The 20,317-nt window shown below is 32.2% G+C and overlaps 1 protein-coding gene across 3 annotated transcripts in view; it reads right to left on the reverse strand.

Annotated features, from left to right (window-relative positions):
- Positions 1-8,211: 8,211 nt before the first annotated feature.
- The window catches only part of LOC129942497 (uncharacterized), a 44,583-nt gene continuing 32,477 nt past the window's right edge, over positions 8,212-20,317 (reverse strand). Inside the window, exons 2-3 of one of the 3 annotated variants that reach the window (XM_056051470.1) lie at positions 9,822-10,036; positions 8,213-8,872 (exon numbers count right to left, since the gene is read on the reverse strand). In XM_056051470.1, coding sequence (XP_055907445.1) covers positions 8,816-8,872; positions 9,822-10,036 — 272 coding nt within the window. In that variant the 3' untranslated portion in view covers positions 8,213-8,815. Of the gene's footprint in view, positions 8,873-9,821; positions 10,037-20,317 lie in introns of all 3 variants that reach the window. The other 2 variants (XM_056051469.1, XM_056051471.1) reach the window with 2 other exon arrangements.

Here is a 20,317-nt window from a genome sequence, read left to right on the forward strand (position 1 = left end):
AGAAAATAGGAAAAACCATATAATTCTTATGCATCCCGCCTGTGATTTTTCTCAAAACTTAACCATTAAACTCGTCTCGAGTTCTATAGCTAATCGCTTATAAGTTGCACTCTTCTCTGCAGCATACTACATTTTGCACTCATGATTTTTAAATAATCCGAAGTGGTCGGAGAGCTCAGCTCAAGCTACTCGTATATAGCATTACTCTATATGCAAATTTATTTATGTGTTAATGTTAATGAGTTTCATTCATAAAAAAGTCGTTAAAGTCACCGTTTTATATTTCCCTTCCAATCAGGATGTATAATACACAGCAGTTATGTTTTGTGTAGCTATATATAGTACCTATATACCCTTTAGCATTTAGCTTGTAATTTTGATGTGACTTGATCGTATAAGTACCTTAACAAAACCAGAAAATAGTAAATCAAAAGAACTTGAATTATATATGTGATCTTTGAGAGCATGAAAAGTTGCTTATATGTTTTTTTTTAGAAGAAGCTTGCTTATGAAATTTGAATATGAATTTAACTTGTTTGAAATTTAATTACTTGTCTCAGAGGCTCAGTGTGAGCTAAAACTTGGTTTAAGAGTTTTAATGAGATAAATCAAAACATAAGTCTTAAAAGTCTATAAAGAACACGAGTAACAAAGTATCAGTAACTGCGCGTTACATCACGTGGAAAATTTGAAAATTTAATTTGTTTTCACTACCATTTTATATCTATCTTGAAAACACATGAATTTTGCTTCCTTGTCTGTCATTTTCATCACAATTTTAATATTAGTGTTATTTAAAGGTTTATTTAACTTAAGATCTTATTTAATAGATTTATTACTGCGTTGGTAAACATAGCTTCCTTTTTTGAAAGCCAGTTGAATTTTTTTGAAGTTCATACCAAATGAGTTTGGTTCATGAAATATTTGAGGAGCCTTATTCACTTTTTATTTGCTGAAGTGATTAAATGATAGAATTAATGGCTCCTTATGTAAGGAAGGAAGATTTCGGAGACGGTACAATCTTGAACTGTATGCAATCTACCTCGAAGCTGATATTATTCTAAATATTAGATATGAGTGTAGTGGAACCAGCTCGGAAAGTCTTTTGTAGTACATTTTGTTCCAAGCAACAGAGTGGCAGACCATGCTTACGCACAAGTGCCGCGAGCCGTTCAGAGATGGCATGGCGTAGACCAGGACGCTAGAAGCTTTGGTGTACGCAACTGGATAGCGTCGAGTCGCCTCGCGATGGAGATAGACTTGATGTTTAAGGCCAGGACCGATCGATGATGACGATGATAGCAAATAAAATATTTAACCTAACTACATTATTGAGAATTACTTCGACATATAACTGATAAAATAAATTAATATGGAAGTTTTGTAAATTTAGAATTGGGCATATTTTGTTGTCTCACTTCTTTTTACGGCTTATTCTCTGAGATTTTGTATACAACAAAACTTGGCTCTTTTAGCAACATTTATGTTTTTGATAAGATCTCAAGGCTTTCTTGCAAGTGACTTTAAACACTAAGCTATCGATGTTTTTCTTTGTTCGTGCTTCATATTTTATCATTTTGAATAATACAGAAATTTGATATAACATAAATAATAATAAATATATTAAAAATGAGTAGTTACCACGAGTTCTAGTTTACATAATTTCAGATCTTTGATTGTTTTTCTTTATTTACACCTTAACCGCTTTCATTTAGCTTAAATCTATCATTCTTCAAGAGTTATAGTTAGTAAGCATAAGAGAGTAAGTGATGCGCTTATTAGTCAATACTAAGTTTCATTATTCTACAACTCTTTGAAGTGGTAATTTGAATTAGTACCTTTTATAAGGAAGGGAATAGATCCACACTCTCTAAATCAAAAACTAAAATTGTTTAATGTTTTCCTTGCAAGATCAGAAATTCTTTCTTGTACAAATTAATGTAAATGATTGAAAAAATTAAAGTTTCTAGGATGCCAAATGGTGTCAATTACGTTTTTTTGTTCTATGAAGTTGGGATCTGGTGTAGTGGATGTCCCCAACTAGCTTATTAAATAACTTAAATGGTTGTGAAGTTAGAGGGTTGAGGCTTAGTTTGTTCCGGTAACAACAGAGTGATTTCAGAACTTAGCTGAGCAATACCGTGCCCTTGGATATCCCCTTCCGTTCTTGAAATATGCCCGAAGAAAAATTGACTCAATTAGACCAAGATCTAGAACGACGTGCAGCTATAAGAACGGCTATTCCAGGAAGTCCAATTTATGACTCCGGTTCTTTCGCTCAGCTACACCATTCTGCTGTGGACTATAAGGAGATGCTTATTGCCTTTACTTTTAAAATAATTTTTCAACTTATTGCTAGTGAATTCTCCACCTCTGTCAGTTCTTAGTATTTTTATTGGTCTTTCAAAATAGTTTCCAGTTAGTTGTATAAACTCTACTATTTTCTCAACAGCTTGACTCTTTTCTTTCAAAAAATAAACAGTACAATACCTATTGTAGTCAATCATTGTTAGGAAATATTTGTTCCCACTTGGAGTTATTTCTCTTATAGGTCCACATAGAGCTGAGTGATCAAGATCAAAGACGTTATCAGATCTTGTTGTGGCTTGCTTTGGAAACTCTGGTCTTATGATTTTACCTCTCAAACAGAAATCACAATCATCAAAACAAGAACATTTAATGAGTTCAACTCCAGTAATGAAATTCTTTTGTATCGCTTCTTTTATCGACTTTAAATCTCGATGACCAAATTGGCGATGAAAAGTATGAACACATTCCTTTTCAATGTGTTTAACCCTGTTTGCATACAAATCTTCATTTAGCCTATAAAGGTTTTTGTATAAACTGGCCGTTGCATATCTTTTAGCATGATGTGATAGTTTACAAATCTCATCTTTAAATAGAACCTGCCCACCACTTTCAACAAGTTTTCGAACTGAAAGCAAATTTTTATCTAGCTCAGAAACATAAAGAACATTCTTGACAGGAATTTCCTTATTCTGACAAAACAATATACCACTACCAGAACCATTTGCTTCAATTTTGTTCCCATTTGCTAAATATATGTAATCGCCTGTCTTTCTAATTATATTTCTAAAAAAATTATCATCATTGCACATATGACATGTAACGACTGAATCAATATACCATTCAGAATGAATTTTATTTGTACGCGAACTAAAACACAGTTCAATATAGTTTTGTTTGCACTCACCCTTACCAGACATAGATGTTTCAACAGTTTTCTTGGCCTTGAAATAGTTTTTTCTTCGTTCTTGTACCTTGTTTGGGCAGTTCCGTTTTAAATGTCCGGTTCTTCCACAAAAATAGCATTTGAACTAGAAGTTTTGAGTCTTCAATGCTGCATCTTTTAATGGTCCTTTCGATGGTTTGTAACTTTTATTCTTATGTTCCTGAATCAGCTTTTCTTTAACTGATTCGAGTGCTAACTCTTCGTCTCTTCTGACTTGAAGAGCAGTCATTGTAGTCGTCTTGCAAACTTCGTAAGAGAAATGCAACTACAATATGATCTGCTAATTGCTCGCCTAAGCCAATTAGACGATCCACAATATCCAGCATATCACAAATGTGATCTTCCAATGTTTGTCTGTTCTGAAGGTGCATACGACATAATTTCCTTAATAGCGTTACCTTATTCGAGAGTGTTGACTTCTCGTGTGCTTTCTTCAGAGCATCCCAGCTTTCTTTAGCAGTATTTAATTTCCGAATATGCATCAGTTGAGAATCTTCCACTGAGAGTCCGATTGTGGCACGAGCTTTCCCATCTTTAAAGGTCCAACTAGCAAGAAAAGGATTAGGTGCTGCATCAGCAATAACTTCCCAAAGATCTTCTTGATTAATAACAGTTCCATCCTGTATTTCCATGTTTGATAGTTCTTGTTGTTCAGTTTCTTGAAAATCGATCTTCCTTCTTCCATCTTGAAAAGTTTTTTTTTTCTTTATCTATTATAATTTCCTGAATTAATTCCTTTAATTATAATTGTTGGGGTTCTGGGCCCTGGAAGTGCAATTTATAAATAAGAAGTAATTTAATTAATCATAAATTAAACAAGATGTTTATTGTTCAAGAAAATATGATCGAATAATAAAACTGAAAAAGAGCCATCTTAAATGAATTATATTCAAGAAAAAACCGATAATTGACGAACAACAGACAGTTTTCTATTAGAGTTTTTCAAAACTCGAATCATCTTGAAAAAATGGTATTACGTGGTGTTTCATACGATAAAACTATATTATTTGATTTCGATGGCCCTTTTATTTTCACGGTTTAAGAAAACAAAAAAGGTATTAAAAGGCTCATCACAACACAAGATATTTCTTGTATTGAAAACTGTCAGTTATTATGGATGTCAGTTAAGGTTGAATTTGTTACATCAAAAATTACTTAAGCTCGGTATTAGCGAATCTTGGAAAGACATTTTTGTATATAATTTAACATTTGTTGATTCATAAACCTGGCCTACCAGTATAATAACTCGCCAATTCACTTGGTGCGCTTAATAAAAGCTTACACAGAGGATCAAAATTTGTCCTCAATATTAATAATATTATTAAATAAATTTGAGGATGGTATAAGTACCCTCAGTTAATGTCAATGAGGTTAGCCGTTAGTTTAAAGACAAAGAATCCCTGGTTTCTGCAAGTAAGTTAGCATTTAGCGAAATATAGTTGTACTTATCAAAAGGCTGAAGGATTTATTAAGGAACTAATTTACGAAATGACCAACTACCACTCTTAACAGAAACTTGCTTTATTCCAATGCAATAAAAATTTAAATTCTTTGACCTATTCCGTTGACTCAAACAAATATTTAATTTTTCTTAGTAAAAAGCTTTGCACCTGGGCGAAAGAAAAACTTGTGGTTGATTTTGTATAAGTCGTTTCAAATTTGTTTCTTAACATCTTAAGGGAGTAGTAAGCACGAACAGGAATGTGTTTTCGTATTTAATTGAAATGGAGAGTATATCATATCTTTTCAAAGAAATCATTTCCTTGTTTTTTTTTGTCTTTTTGCACACATTTTGACAGTCAAATCTGTCACATTATTTGCAATTGTAAAATTTGGGTTGATTGGTTAAATCAAATTTTAAAGTTAAAAGGAACATTCCAAAATGAATTTTCAAAAAATCATTAAAATTTTTAAAAAAAGCTCTAAAAATTATAGGCAAACGTGGTATAACTTTAAAGGTTTGTCCATAGTACAGGAACATGTCAGGAAACACGGTTTAAAATGTTTAAAAGGTTTCCTAAATGTTCCCCATTTGTTTAACTTGTTAACACTTCAGAAACATTCTTAATGTTTCGCACTTTTCCCGAGATTTTATATCTACATAATTACATATATTCATTGCCACTCACTTTTTTCCTCTCTATGTAAATGCTTGAAATGGGAACCAGAGCAAAATAACAAAATCATTTCAGAATGAAAGAAAAGACATTTGACTCAGTTTGGCACGATGGAATTGTGCACAAGATGTTATATTTCAGGTTTTCTTCGTTTCTTGTAAAAATTATCCAAAGTTTTTGTCCAATCGTTACTTTAGTGTTTTCATCAACAACTGTTCGTTTAACTGTTACCAAGTCAACATTGGTGTCCCGCAAGGATCAGTACTAGGTACTTTACTGTACAATATTTATACTTCTAGTATTCCTAGATTACCAGGTTGTCAGATAGACATATTTGCGGATGATACGGGCATCTTTTTATCGCATGAATTCAGCCTTATCATTGAGACCAATTTGAAAAATGCGATAGAATTGATGACAAATTACTACACTAAATGGAAAATAAAACTGAATGCTGACAAACTACAATCTATCTTTTTCAGTAGAAATATCTTGGTATTATTTAGATCACTTAAAGAAAACATGTTGCAAAAACTCTACAAAAAGAAAGAATTGCTATAAATGTTTTATATCCTTTTATAAATAGAAAGTCCTGCCTTAGCAACGACAATAAAATGATTATTCCAAAAGTAGTTTTCCAAGAAATACTTGTCTTTGGATGCTAGGTTTAGGGGAAATGTGCAAAAAGTCTCCAATTTTCACAAGTTTCTATAAATGATGCTTAACCTTCCACGTTATCATTCCACCAAAGGCTTACATGAGAAAGCAAATGTTGAATTGATTTCACTTAGAATTAATAGTACCCGTGGCATGGTGTTTAGTGCGTTGGACTGCTATGCGAGAGGTCGTGGTTTCGATCCCTGCCTGCGCCACCTAAAGTTTTATTCACGGGTACTGCCTCTTGCAAGGAATTGACAAATTCTCCAAGAGTAATTCTTGTCATGAAAAAGTGCTTTCTCAAATAAGCCCTTCGGATTCGGCATATAAACTGTAGGTCCTCTCCATCAATGCAACTACTCGCACACAGGAATGGATGAGAGTTGTAAGTCACTAGGCCCTGGTTCTATACGGGTGAATAGGAACAAGCTTTTTTCGATTTTTATTTGACGACATTTTTTAAACCTTCGGGTTTTTTGGAAAAACAAAAATATGGATTAAATGAGTATTAAGTTTATTTTGGAAATAACAAATTTGGATAAAGCTGATTAATACAAGTTTAAGGGCGGTTAAAGTACCTGTTCTTAGTACGAGTATTAATTTGATAGAATCAAGAAGTATGGGTAGAGGTATAATTCTAACCAAGGAAGAAATAGGCCAAATTCGGGGTCTTGGGCCAAACTATCCGTTCTATAGCCAACAAAATTAGTAAAGAGTCCAGAAAGCCCCATCATTTAGTGAAAGGCGGGCGATAGTGAGAGCTGCTTCAAATTTATGGTTTTCCATTAGTAAAATCAAGGCAGAAGCTGGGGTAAATGCTAGTAGATCAACTGTTGCTTGGGTGATACATGTACATGACCATGTACGATACCAACAAATTGCGAAAAAACCACCATAGAATGGTGCACGCAAGACCCAACGCGTTAATTTTACAACAAATCACCGTATGTCTAATGAGACTTGACTAACCTTGCGTCGTCTTTTCCGATAAAAAAAATTGGACAGATCTGATGGATAAAGCTGCTATTTCCATTATTTTAGAAAGGAAGAATACTATATTAAAAAATAGCACAGCAAAGGAAGCGGTGTAATGGTATGGGGAGCAATCACTCATTACGGGGCCGTGAAGCTGTCTTTTCAAAGCTCTTAAATGATGGCAATCACTTACAAATTGATTCTGGAACGAATTTTTCCGCAGTTTTCTGTTTTATTTGATGAACAGCGATGCACTTCTCAAAAAGGTAATGCACCAATACGTACCGGACGGACACAAAAGCCTGGATTCCGTTGCCAAATGTGAACCTATTACCTCATATTCTCTTGATATGAACATCATGGAAAACGTGTGGGGATGGCTTTCGAGAAAAGTCTGCAAAGGAGGTCCGGAAAAACGAAGAGATTGTTAAAGCCAAATTTCGGTCAATTGTCTGACACCACTCTATGAATCCCTACTCCACAGATTACTTGAAGTAATTCCGAAATCAGGAAGCAGCACACATTACGAAAAAAAAATTGTATTCCATTCAATAAAACCAGCATTTACCTAAAACAAAAGATTTGTTGTTGTTTTTTTTACTTTAAAGGGTCTAAAGGTAAGTTATGATCTTGTCCCTATTCATGGTACACAAAAAACAGGTACTTTTTATGACCTTTTTTTGAAGAACTTAACTTAACTTAATCAAACATTTTTTTTGTAATAGAAACTTAATAAATAACTAAGAGTTTTTAAAATTTCACGGATAAAAATCGAAAAATGTTTGTCCCTATTCATGTGGCACTTGCATATGTAAGGATTGAAGTTATCACTCCATTCCCAAAATTTGCTATTGCCTCTTAGACTATAAATTTTTTAAATGTTTTCGAAAAGTAAAAAGAAAGAAAATATCTTTTGAATTTGTCAATTTTAATACACTTCTTGCAAAACTTCATAAATTAAAACAAATATGCGTATTATTTTAATAAAATAATTTCTTGAAAACCCTTTAATATTCTTAACTGTTAAAGCTTTACTTTTAGGAAATTTTTAATATTATATGCATACTTACAATTTGTGTTTAAAAACCAAACGGTATTAACTCCTTTAAGAAAAAACAAACCAGGTTTTTTTCAGGCTTTCATTTTATTTCTATCTAATTGTTTTACTATTTTCTAAACATTTATTAATATTTAAAAATTATTAGCACTATTATATACATACTTTTATATTGTTGTTGTTTTAACCTAAAATCTTATACAAGCATTTAAGTGGGTTTTACATAATAAGTTGCAATTTTAAAATACTTAAGAACAAATATTAAATCTTAAAAATTAAAAATAAATCTAATTGTAAGATTTTAATTATACCTACATTATAATAACTAACTTAATTTTGCTTTAATCATAACTTAAAATCTATATGAACAACACATTTTTTTAAGTCTATGAGAAAAGTCTTTTATGTTATTTTGTCGTTTATTTTTATGTTTAATTAAAAATTTTATTTCTTTATTTTACTTAAACTATAAAATGAAATGAGTTGTTTTTTTAAATTCTAATATTAATTATTTTTATACTCCCTGGGAGCGTTAAAGTTGTTTGTTTTTTATTTAATTAAGGGTCATATTTGTATTCCCTTTTGATCACTGGGTGCAAGTATTTATTTTTAATTTTTTAATACTTGCGCGATAAAATTTTGTCTTAAAAATATTTTTCGTTTTGTGTTTTTTAAATTTAATAAAACTAAACTATTAATACATCATTCCTGGATGAACGCCTCCACTTCGTTGGAAAAACACATTGGGATTACTGCTTAGTGTGGGCTCCAGTGTGGTATATAAGTTGATCTCATCGGGTCGTATAAATAGGCCTGAAATGAGACATAATCGAGAAGATATTTCCTACATTATTATGGAAGTCTTGACTTGGGTATTTTTTAGTATAATCAATTTATGTGGTGATTTTTTGAAAAGTTACATTTTTGCAGCTGGAAACTAAAAGTTCAAAAGAGGAAAAGAGGCTTCAGGAAATTTATTTAGTCAAGGAAATATTGGAATAGATTTTGGAATTGCAGTATAAATTGAAATTGAAATTAATATAGGTAAAGGTTTTGTAAAATATTGAGCTTGGAAAATACGAGTAATGTAAGCAGGTAAGTTTAGTCTTTGAAATGTGGATACCATGCTTAAATATTTGTTTTTAATTTTTTTTAATTTTTCGATTGAAGAAAACTCTGATTGACCTACCTGGAGGTATTAAACAGGTCTATCCAATAAGGGGTTTCATTTTGATATTTAAAAAACTAAAAAATGTTGTTAAAGATTTTAAGGCTGTTTCTTCGATAACTTCACGAATTAAATTTTTTTTAAAGTTTTGAGCTGATTGGCAATTGTCTTTTGCGTTGGCCCTTAGAGGAGGGTCTAAATGTGTTCGTTCAATCACAACTTTTAGAACAATCAACTAAATAATGAAACTTTTCTTGCCAATGTCAAAAAATTACGGCTTCAAAAGTGACAGCTGCCAAAATAACAAGATATGAAAATGAAACCCCTAATTGGAAAACTCTTAACATCATATTATTATTTTTGTAATTTAGATCTTTCGGTAGAAGCTTTTGTAGAAAATGTCCAAAACCTGCCTTAAAGGCATTGTTTTTTTTCGTTTTGTTTACAATAATTATTATAAGTCATTATTCGAATTACCCATTCACCAATATTAATAACAAATGTTTTAGTGTCTTTAGTTTAGAAAGTTTAAGAATTGAGAATAAATATATAATTAGGTATAATATGTACAAAGAGACATTGGGATATACAAACCTTACCTGGATACCTTAAGGTTTGTGCTAAATGTGCTGGTGTCATTGACGCTACTGAGCTGCCAAGTGCCTTAAGGGTCGGTGGTAATGGTGGATTTATTTGTGGCGGTGGTGGGGGTTGTGGATAAAAACAAAATGGGTGCGTCACATGTGCTGGAAAATAGTGGTACATACGTGTATAGCTCGGAGGAGCTGCTGCAACTAATGCCACATGATCTGTGTAATATGCATCCACAAAATTCGAAGCAAAAGGATTTTTTTACATTTTTATTTATTTTAAAAATTTAAATATTGTATTTGATTGATGATTATTTTGTATTTAAAAAATTTAGTTACGTTTTTGAGATGAGAGATATTATAATTAAATATTTTAATGACCGCCACAATGAGTTGGGTTTTTGTATATTTATGATGTTTTTGTTTATGTATATGATGATGTTTTGTATTTCCATATTTTCATGATTTTGTACATTAAATTAAATTGTATATGTGTGTGGTTTAAGTGTTGATGATGAGTTATTTCCATGAGATGAAATAAAAAAGATAAAATAAAAGTGTATTAGAATAAAACAAATATAATATTCATTAATTTTAAGTCACACCTTATAACTGCAATCTACTTAGGTTATACATTTTTAAAGGTTATCTACAATCTAACACCCTTGACTTTCCGCCATATCTATCGAATTTTTAAATATAGGGCCATTGATAATTTCAATTCTATCTTTTGAACAGAGTTGTAAGCTTACTTAACAGACATTATTTCCATACAAAATATCTTAAATTTAATTGTCTTTTACAACTTTACACGTTTTGGAAAAAATAAGTTTTTATCTTAAAAATTTAAAATTTTAAATACAAAATATCGTATTAACTTGAAAATATCTTTTTCGAAGGATTGAAGAAAATTGTTTTAACACATGGTGTGACGGTGCTCTTGTCATCGGTGGGTTGTTGTGGGACAATAAGTCAAACCACACAAAAGAAAGCAGCTTTGCTGTATTCTTAACAGCGTTCGTGCTGTCCGGGGACTACAGGGCATTCCTAGAAGCGCGGGAATTACGGTTTAATTGTTTTAGGGGAGGAATGCATCTGGCTATTTCACTGGAGTATAGTCCGTTAAAATAGTGGTAAAAAAGAGTGAGGCAAGAAACCTTGCGTCGATGTTCAAGTGATGTAAACGAGTTGATGATTTTAATGTAACCAATTATTTTAAAAGTTCTTTTTTGAATACTGTCCAAGAGGCTTAAACTTATACTGGAGCATATTCAAGTTTCGGACGTATATAGGTTTTGTTAATTGTAGCCAGATCAGACGGAGAGAAAAATTTCTTGCTATGTCTCAAAAAACCTAGACATCTTGCGGCATTTTTGGCAACATTGCGTATGTGATCGCTTCAAAAAAGGTGATTGCTGATGCACATTCCGAGGATGTCAAGATTTTCCGTTTCGTTGATGCAAGTGCCACTCATAGATAGTGGCAAAGATGGTTTATCTCGCTTTAACGATGCCAGACAGCATTGCGTTTTCGAAGCATTAAATTCCACATGATTTTTTATTCCCCATTGTAAAATGCTGTGTAGGTCGGAATTTAATGAGCTAATCATATTTTGCCGTTGCAGTTCCTCATCCGAATGGCAGGGTTGTGAGTCTGGAAACGAATATGAAAAGCAAAGAGTGGTATCGTCAGCGAAACAATGTATTGGATTAGAAGTAGCAGACAGGAGATCATTTATAAAAATGAGGAAGAGGGTTGGAGACAAAACGGAGCGCTGTGGCACCCCAGCATTTATTTTATGAGTTTTAGACTTGAATCTGTCTGAAACAACTTGATTGAACGGTTCGAAAGAAGAGATTCGTCGATACCGAAAGGACGCATTTTCGATAAGAGAGCAAGATGCCTGACTTTATCAAATGCCTTTGAAATATCAAGTGCAATAATCTTACTTTCTCCAAAACGATGTAAAGATTTGTTCCACTGTTCGGTGAGATGAACCATGAGATCACCAGTGGAGCTATTGCTACGAAATCCGTATTGCCGGTCATTAAGAAGCTTCCATTTCTCAAGATATTTCTTAAGCTGATAATTAATCAGCGTTTCTATGACCTTAGAAAAAGGGACGTTAGTGCTATCGGTCGGTAATTTGTGGGTAAAGAAGATTCGCCTTTTTTAAGTATTGGCTGATTAAATGCAGTTTTCCAACTACTCGGAACGAACCCAGAAGAATAGGATAGATGGGAAAGCTTACACAGTGGTTTTGCTAGCGTGGAAGAACACCTCTTCAGAATAATAGCGGGGATACCATCTGGGCCAGCGGATTTATAAATGATGAGATCTTAAAGAACTCTCGCCACAGTTAGAGTACGAAAAAAGATTGGTCCCATAGAATCATTTACGCGTTCAAGAACTGGGGGAGCACACTATCTGGTAAATTGGAGTTTTCGGCGAACTGCCTTGCAAATAAGTTGGCTTTATCAATAGAGCTAACTAAAGGAGTTTCATTGAAAACAAGCGTAGGAACCGATGAAGAGGAATAATTATTCATGTTTTTTACAAATGACCAAAAATTCGTACTGACTTTGCGACATTGCAGTATTTTTCGCCGTAATTTTTGGTCATGTACAAATTTGGTAATTCAAATATAGGCGTTGCAGGCCTTTATGGCTTGCTTAAACTTTTACCGGCTTTCCTCAGTTGGGTTGGCTTTAAAACACCGGAACCTTACCTTTTTCTCCTTGATAACCTCTTTGCAGCTCGAATCGAACCATGATTTAACCTTGGGTTTAATAATTTTAACCCTATTCGAGATAAACGTTTCCATTCCCAGATGAATTATACTAGAAATCATATCTGCACTATAGTCTACGTCGCTATACCAAGGAAGCATAGCGACCAGTTAAAGATCCTGAATAAATTATTGAGACCGTCCCACTTGGTTTTCTTGTACTGCCAAACGGTTTTCTTTGGAGCTCTTTCTTTAACTGGATTTTTTTAACACGAAAAAGTCAGGCCGCTATCAAATATCTGGATTCAGTCTCTAGAAACTCTAAAACAATCAATCATCAATAGATTCACCTTTGCTTGGTGCTTGACCATAGATACATTCCAGACCACGTTTGGCTATTACTGGATTACCAAACGCTACATGTAAACAATTGCTAATGCAAAGCGCTTTTAAGAAGGCCAACATGACCACGTGTCAGCTCTCAAAAAACATCGGGCCTATACTACATATGAAGCGATAAAGGTGGTTGTTATCTCTAAGAAGATCGCATGTAAGCTTGATAATCGGTGTCATAACCAGGCACCGTCTAATAAAAAGCAAGCCACGCTGCTAGAAGTATTCTCAAACGAGGAATCAGTTATGCATCTCCTCTGTACAAGTCATGTTCTAACTTAAAAACGCTTAAATTACCTTGCAAAATTTTTCTATAACGATCCAATAGATCTCAATCATTTTGACATAATCATTTATAATTCCAATAGGTTTTCTGTGCAGATAACGGTCTTCGCGCATTCACTTCTAACTTATCTATAATAAAATTATAAATCTAAAGAGTTAGTTTGTTTGAACGCATTATTCTCAAGAACATGTGGACCGATTTGAAAATTTTGTAGGTTTTTGTGTTTTGTTAAAAAAGTTGTCAGTTGAATTATTCTTAAAATATTTAAATTACCCACAATATTTTTCATATAAAGAAATAGTTTAGTTTTAAAATCTAGTTTTGTTAAATAGATTTTTAGTCGATACAAATTGGATGAATGAAAATAATTTGAGAGATATCAAAAACCGAACATCAAATTTTAATTTGCTTACTATTTTTTGTAGATTTTATTTTATTATAAAAAACAATATTTTCTGTCGAAAGTAAATTTTTACCAAGTTACACCATTGTTTTTGTTTAGGTTTTTATTTTATGTACAAAAAACTGTCAATTCGATTTTTCTCAAATTTTTTTTGAATGTTGACAACAATATTTTTTAAAATAAAAAAAAAATAGTTTAAAGATAATATCTCAAAGTTTTGAAAAGATATTCAAGTCGAAAATCAATTTTTATCAGCTTTTGTTAATTTTTTAGGTTTTTAGTTTTTGTAAAAAAACTGTCCACTCGATTTTTTTCATAAGTGTATCAGATATCAAAAACGTTTTTCTTTGTCGCATACAATTATTTTTCAGATAAAATGTTATTCAGATTTTTTGATTTATAATCAAATCGTTTAATTGCTTTACATCATAAGTTGCATTTTGACTTTGTCACGCCCTTGCATAACGGCGTGAAAACAGTTTTAAATTAAAGGATCATTCCTTGGGGGTTAGTTCCAAAGACCGATATCGTTATCTTAGAGCTTAGATAAGAAGAATATCACACAGAAGAAAAAAACATTTAAGAAAAAACAATTTTCTATCATTGGGCAGGTTCAGGCAACATAAGGGACTTCATTTGCAGTGAACGTAATTCTTTGAACGTACATTTTGACCAAGGCTACTTCAAGTGTCATGAATCTCAAATTCAAAACTTTACTTCTCAAACCTCTACTTAAAGTTCATAGTACATAAAGAACCAACAAAATAACTGTCTACAAAACACTCCTCGGGCAAGCTACAAGTCCACCACGATTTGTATTTTGTATTGTAAAGAAGTATTACTTATTTATTTTCAATTTGACAATGAACCCTTTTACAAAAAGCATTTAATGATGTTGTGCATAAAACAAGTAAAACATAGAGTAATAAATTTAAGGTAATTTTTTGGCAGCTGGTCAATCAGATGCTAGAAACTTGACAAACTTTCAAGTCCCTTATGTTGTCTGAACCTGGCTATTTTCAAGTTGGATGGATATATGACAAATATCTGATTTTGTGAGAAATAGTAATTTAAGTCAAAGTGACTTGCTCTATATTTACTAAAGGTTAATCTTAAGATCTTATTCTCCGAAATGGAAAAGTTTTATCAAAAATGTATTCCCCACTGTTATACTCTAGTTAAATGGACTAGCTCAAATCAACTTTGACTGAATTACATTTTTAGGTGAAAAGAGCATTCGATGATTTACTTCTAAGTGTAATAATCATGGGTTACATATAACTTAACCTAACCACTTAGGGCTAAGGGCTCAACTTACAAATTATCATTGCTTCACAAAATTATTTATAAATACTCAAAATTGTACACAAACTAGTTATAAATATCATAATTGTATGTAACTTCTTGAACTCAAAAACGTACTTTAAAAAAAAGAAGAAAAATACAAGTCTTGAAATTCCCAACAAACTTTAAAAACCAACGTATGTCTACTTAAATACAAGATATAATAAGTGGAGGTAGGCAATTTAGCAATAAGTAATAACATATCAACTCGCTTAAGTAATCATTTACTATACACTACATCACATCACATCACATCAACTTGTCTACTTTATAGCAGCTCTCAAGTTTCGATTTTCTTGCTGTTGCTGTTATTATTTAATCTTAAAAGGCAAAGAAAAAACATAAACAAACTAATAATAATATTGCTGAGCAAATAAAAATTACTAGCTAATACATCCATTGCTATTTAAACCTCATAAAATAAAATAAAAATAAAAAGACTTCCCAAAGTCAAGGTGTCGCTTCTCCATGTATTTTTACACGCCCCTCCAGCAGCTCAAAGTATCTTTCTGACATGGTATGGCATAGATACCTGTTTCAACCTCGTCGTTGAACTTCTCTTCAATATAATGCGCACCGATGCCGCTCCAGCTCAAGCTTCGGCTGCTGCTTACTGTTTCAACACCAAACTCGATCGCTTCTATAAGCAACCAACAACGAGCAACGTCGAAGTCAAAGTCAAAGTCGAAGTCGAAGCCGTCGACGAACGATGACGTTCCAGTGTTCCAAAGTAGTCGACTCATATATATATAGAGGACCAGCAAACGACGTCGACGTCTACGTCTACTCCAACTTCGACGACGACGAAAACGACAACAACGATAAAGACAGAGACCTCAACCATGGCTGGGTGATCTTCCAGATAGCCTAAAGATCATGATGATCATATCGTGTACCAACCGTTCGTTGGTTGAGGTTGGAACTTGAGATACTCTATAGAGCAGGCTAAGTGCATTTACTGTAATGGTAAACCTTGAATTAGGAACAATAATGGAGTGCGGTATTACTTGTGAAGTAAGACCCATTATTTAGGGCTATTCTCTTTACTTTAGCTTAGCTTTCAGTTCAGTTTCAGTTCACATCTCAGTATGCAACTAACTTAAAAGATGTTACCTTTGCTTAAGAAGAAAAAAACAAAAAATGAAGTAAAATATTCGTAATTACCATTTTTGTTTAAAGTACCTAAAGTCTGTTGTTGTTGTTTTTTGTGGTTTGATAAGAAACATTTTCGTGTACAAGACTCATAACACGAGCAAAAGGTTGTAATTAAATCGACTTTTGATTGTTGAGTGTGCTTATAAATTCATTTTACTCTTTTGGATGTGTAAATTAAGATGAGAGGGTTAAGAGGTGCCATGGGTATGGTATGGTCTTTATAGACAGAACATTATCGCTTGGACTCATTTAAGCATTTATGAGCCTTAACTTTAATCACGAGTCTAAGTTTTATGCCAATATGGTTTTTAGAATACATGAAGACACAAAATCTAACCATTTGAGTTTTGCTTCAGCTTTATAATTAAAAATCAGTCCGAGGGGTTTGCCTTGGGCTTAATTCAAAGTATAGGTATTATAGAACATATAAGATGTAATCCAGGAAGTAATCTTCTTCAAACGTATTTTTCTTAAGACTTATGTCTATGAAATTCTGATGTATTCATTTATTTTTTCGACCCCAGGGATCAATGAAATATTATGATCATTATCGAAATAATCATTTTTCGTTTCTTCTTATTCATAATTAAGCTGAAGTAATAATTTTAAAAAAGGTTTTGATTTATTGAGTTGTTAAAATTTTTTAACGTCAACACTTTGGTTATTTTTATGTTTTTTTTTTTTGGTAGTCTTTTTTATTTCTAATTTCTCATTTTTAGTGTTAAGATGGATTCTTAGTGAAATGTTATATTATGGCTTGAGCTTATGACTAAATTGATACTCATTATAGTTAATAAGCAATTCTGAGATCATTTAAGTAGTCATTAATTTTGTATTTAATTGGTGGTTTAGATGAACTTGTGTTTTATTTTTTTAAGAATAAAGATTTAGCGAGATAATCTTAAGGCTTCTAATTACAAACGCCATTTGACTGGAAGCAAGCCTACAAGTTATCTGCCCAAACCAGCTTTACATTATTCTGTTCAATAATAATATTTAGTTTAATGATGGTATTAACACGAAGTGTGAAACAAGTTGTAAAGAAAAATAAGAATCCCGATGGTTACATTAATAAATATCTTCAGTTCAATGAACACACAAAATTAAGAGATTAAATTAGAAAATGCCCCAAAACACACACGAATCCTTACCGACTTATAAAATAAATTGTAAACTTCTAAAGATTGAAGTTAACTTTTTTTTTGATTTTGAGATTTAATTTTTTTAAAGTCCATTCTTTGGCTTTTTGTGTTTTTATTTAAAACTTGGCAGCTGACAGAGCTGTTGTTACTTTGTTAAGTTTTTGAGAAAGGCAAGTTATCAATTTCAAAACATAGAGTTTGTCATTTTGCAAAAAAACTTTAAGTTTATAAAAAACTAAAGTAAAAGTTTTTATTTAACATGGAAATAAACAATAAACACATTTTGTTAGCTATCACTTTATTTTTGATGACAAAATTCCTAATTAATCCACAAACACAATAAAATTTCAAAATACTAATGACATTTGGTTTTTGATTTGAAAATATGTGTAGGTTATAGTTCAAGCATTAAATTGTGGCTCTCAAAAAAAAATTCTTTTCAAGAAAATTCAGATTCACAAAAATTAAAAAAAGAATCCTTTCAGTCTGCCTTCTGTCATTTGAAATTAAATCACTGAACTCGTTAGTAAATAAAGCGGTTGCCAATAAGAATGCTGTCACTTTTATTGCTGAAACACAAACACGCTTCAACTTCGGCTTTAAATGACACTTCCAATATGATATTTCTAAAATGGCACTTCTGTCATTAGCAGCTGTTATTTTGTTCTCAAAATAAAAAATATGAGTTTTGAAATCGAAAAAATTTAATTTATCGCGGAAGGAGCTTACACAGCCTATAATAACCATTAAAAATCTCTCCAAAAGCGAATGTATTTTGTTTGTTGACTTTTTTACAGCTGTTGAGCTGTCAGACAAAGCAAATTTGAACTAAAACTTCCGTTTGGAGTGACATTACGTAACATTACATTATTTCCTTACGATTGTCAAAAGAAACGTAAGGTCAAAGCTAAAGTAACTTACAATCTTGTAATTTAAGATGATTTAAAACTTGAAGGCTATTAATTTTTAGTTATCTAATAATATGTGATAATTCAGAAGCTATATTTCAATAAGTCAAGGCAAAATTGCAAAAACTGAACATAATTAACCAATTCCGAGAGCCATTTACCACATCGTAGAGACTGTTTAACATCAGACAAATTTTCTGGAGGGATAACCTTCAAATTTCTTTTAAAATAAGATTGTCTTCTCTTACACAGATTACAGTTTTGCTGAAGATCTGGTCTGGTTAATAACTCGACCTTAGCTTTAAAAATGGTGTTTATCACCTCAGATGCCTTTTGTAAAACAGTCTAGAGGCTGATAATGATGCTGCAGTTAAGTCCTGGTCATATGTTTTTTCGCTTACTTAAGCTATGATCATTGATTATAATTACATATGTATGTCCTGCCAATAGCGAAAGTTAACCAAAGATAACAATTATGTGATATCATATGCGATTGAGCCAGTTGGTTCCATTTCCTTAAAGGAGAAGCGTTGGTTTGCAATGATCTTAAAGGGATTGATCTATGATGACTATTTCATTTATTTTCATCATATTTATTTGATAATCGGAATTCGAGTTCAAGTTTTGCAGATAAACAGAATGGCATAGGTTTATTTTATCTCCATTTATAATAATTTTTGCTTCGCGATTGATTTGGGCAAGTTTTCGAACTAACAGAGCGTGAGTCTTTTTAGCAGGTACAACAACGTCTGTTCGCAAAATATTCCTTTGCCACTTCTTTTAAGTTAGCTTGCGGCGCAAATTATCTAAATTTTATTGAATTTGAACTGTGTTTGTCCACTTCAAAAACGATGAATATTTTAACAACACACTTCACAAAACCAAAGCACTTTTGGGTCGTCTTAAAGAACCTTCTTGGTCGAGAATAGAGCAATTTGTTTAAAAACATGAGCTATTGGGACAAGTAATCTATGTTAAGATTCAAAACCGCATGCGTTACTAAAGAACAACAAAACCTTAATGGCTGAAACACAAACACGCTTCAGCTTCACCTGACGTTTACGACTTCAGCCATAGGAATTGAATGCATGCTACCACAATGAAGCTTTGACCTCACGTTTCGTTTGACGATAGTAAGGAAAAAACGTAATAATACTTAATGTGACTCCAAACGGAATCTCTAGTTCAAATATGCTGAACATTTGTGTTGTCTGACAGCTCAACATCTTCAAAAAAGTCAAGAAACAAAAAACATTTGCTTTGGAGGAATTCACATTGGTTATTAGAAAAAGTAAAAAGGAAAGTTATTGAAATATTTGTACATAGAATAAGTATACAATTTTTTCTTGAAAACGTTTTAGTTTTGTAAACAGCAAATTAGTTTCCGTGATAGGCTGTGTAAGCTACTTCCGCAATAAATTTAGTTCGTTCGATTTCAAAATTCATATTTTTTACTGCACGAAAAATCAAAACCAACTTTTGAGAAAAATATAACAGTATGACAGAAGTGTCATTTTACAAATGTCATATTAGAAATGTCATTCTAAGCAACCTCGAAGCAGGCCAATCGTAACGCAGACGAAGCCGAGCTGAAGCGTGTTTGTATTTCAGCCATAAGACATTTGAAGAAACTGTCAATTTGACACTTGCAGTTGAAAGTTTATTACTTTCAACTCAGTTTATTTTCAAAATAGATGCCTATTAAATGTGCTGAATAACTACTCGTTTACACTTGGTTCACACTGTAGTATTGAAGTGCATATTTGCTTTATTTTTGTTTGTATTTAAGTTGCTCAAACTTGACTGTAGAATCTTTGAATTTTCAACCATTAATACCAAACTAAAAATAACGTTCGAAGATTAGAAAAATGTGTCTTATTTTGAAACAGCAAATCAATTCTGCCTGATTTTTTCTAATTTCGAGTTTCTTAAAACCTATGATTGGTCAACTGTCATAAAAGTATTTTACAAAATGCACTTCTGAATAATTTGGGTGAATAAAAATACTCGTTAAGTGAGATTTCAGGTGGAATACAAATTTTAAGACATGGGGCGTATTTCACCAAACACTTTTCACTTTGCAAAAAAGTAATACCACAGATAATAAATCTATATATACCTATATATAAATATATAAATAC

This window comes from Eupeodes corollae, chromosome 1, assembly GCF_945859685.1.
Source record: "Eupeodes corollae chromosome 1, idEupCoro1.1, whole genome shotgun sequence".
Classification (NCBI taxonomy): Eukaryota; Metazoa; Arthropoda; class Insecta; order Diptera; family Syrphidae; genus Eupeodes; species Eupeodes corollae.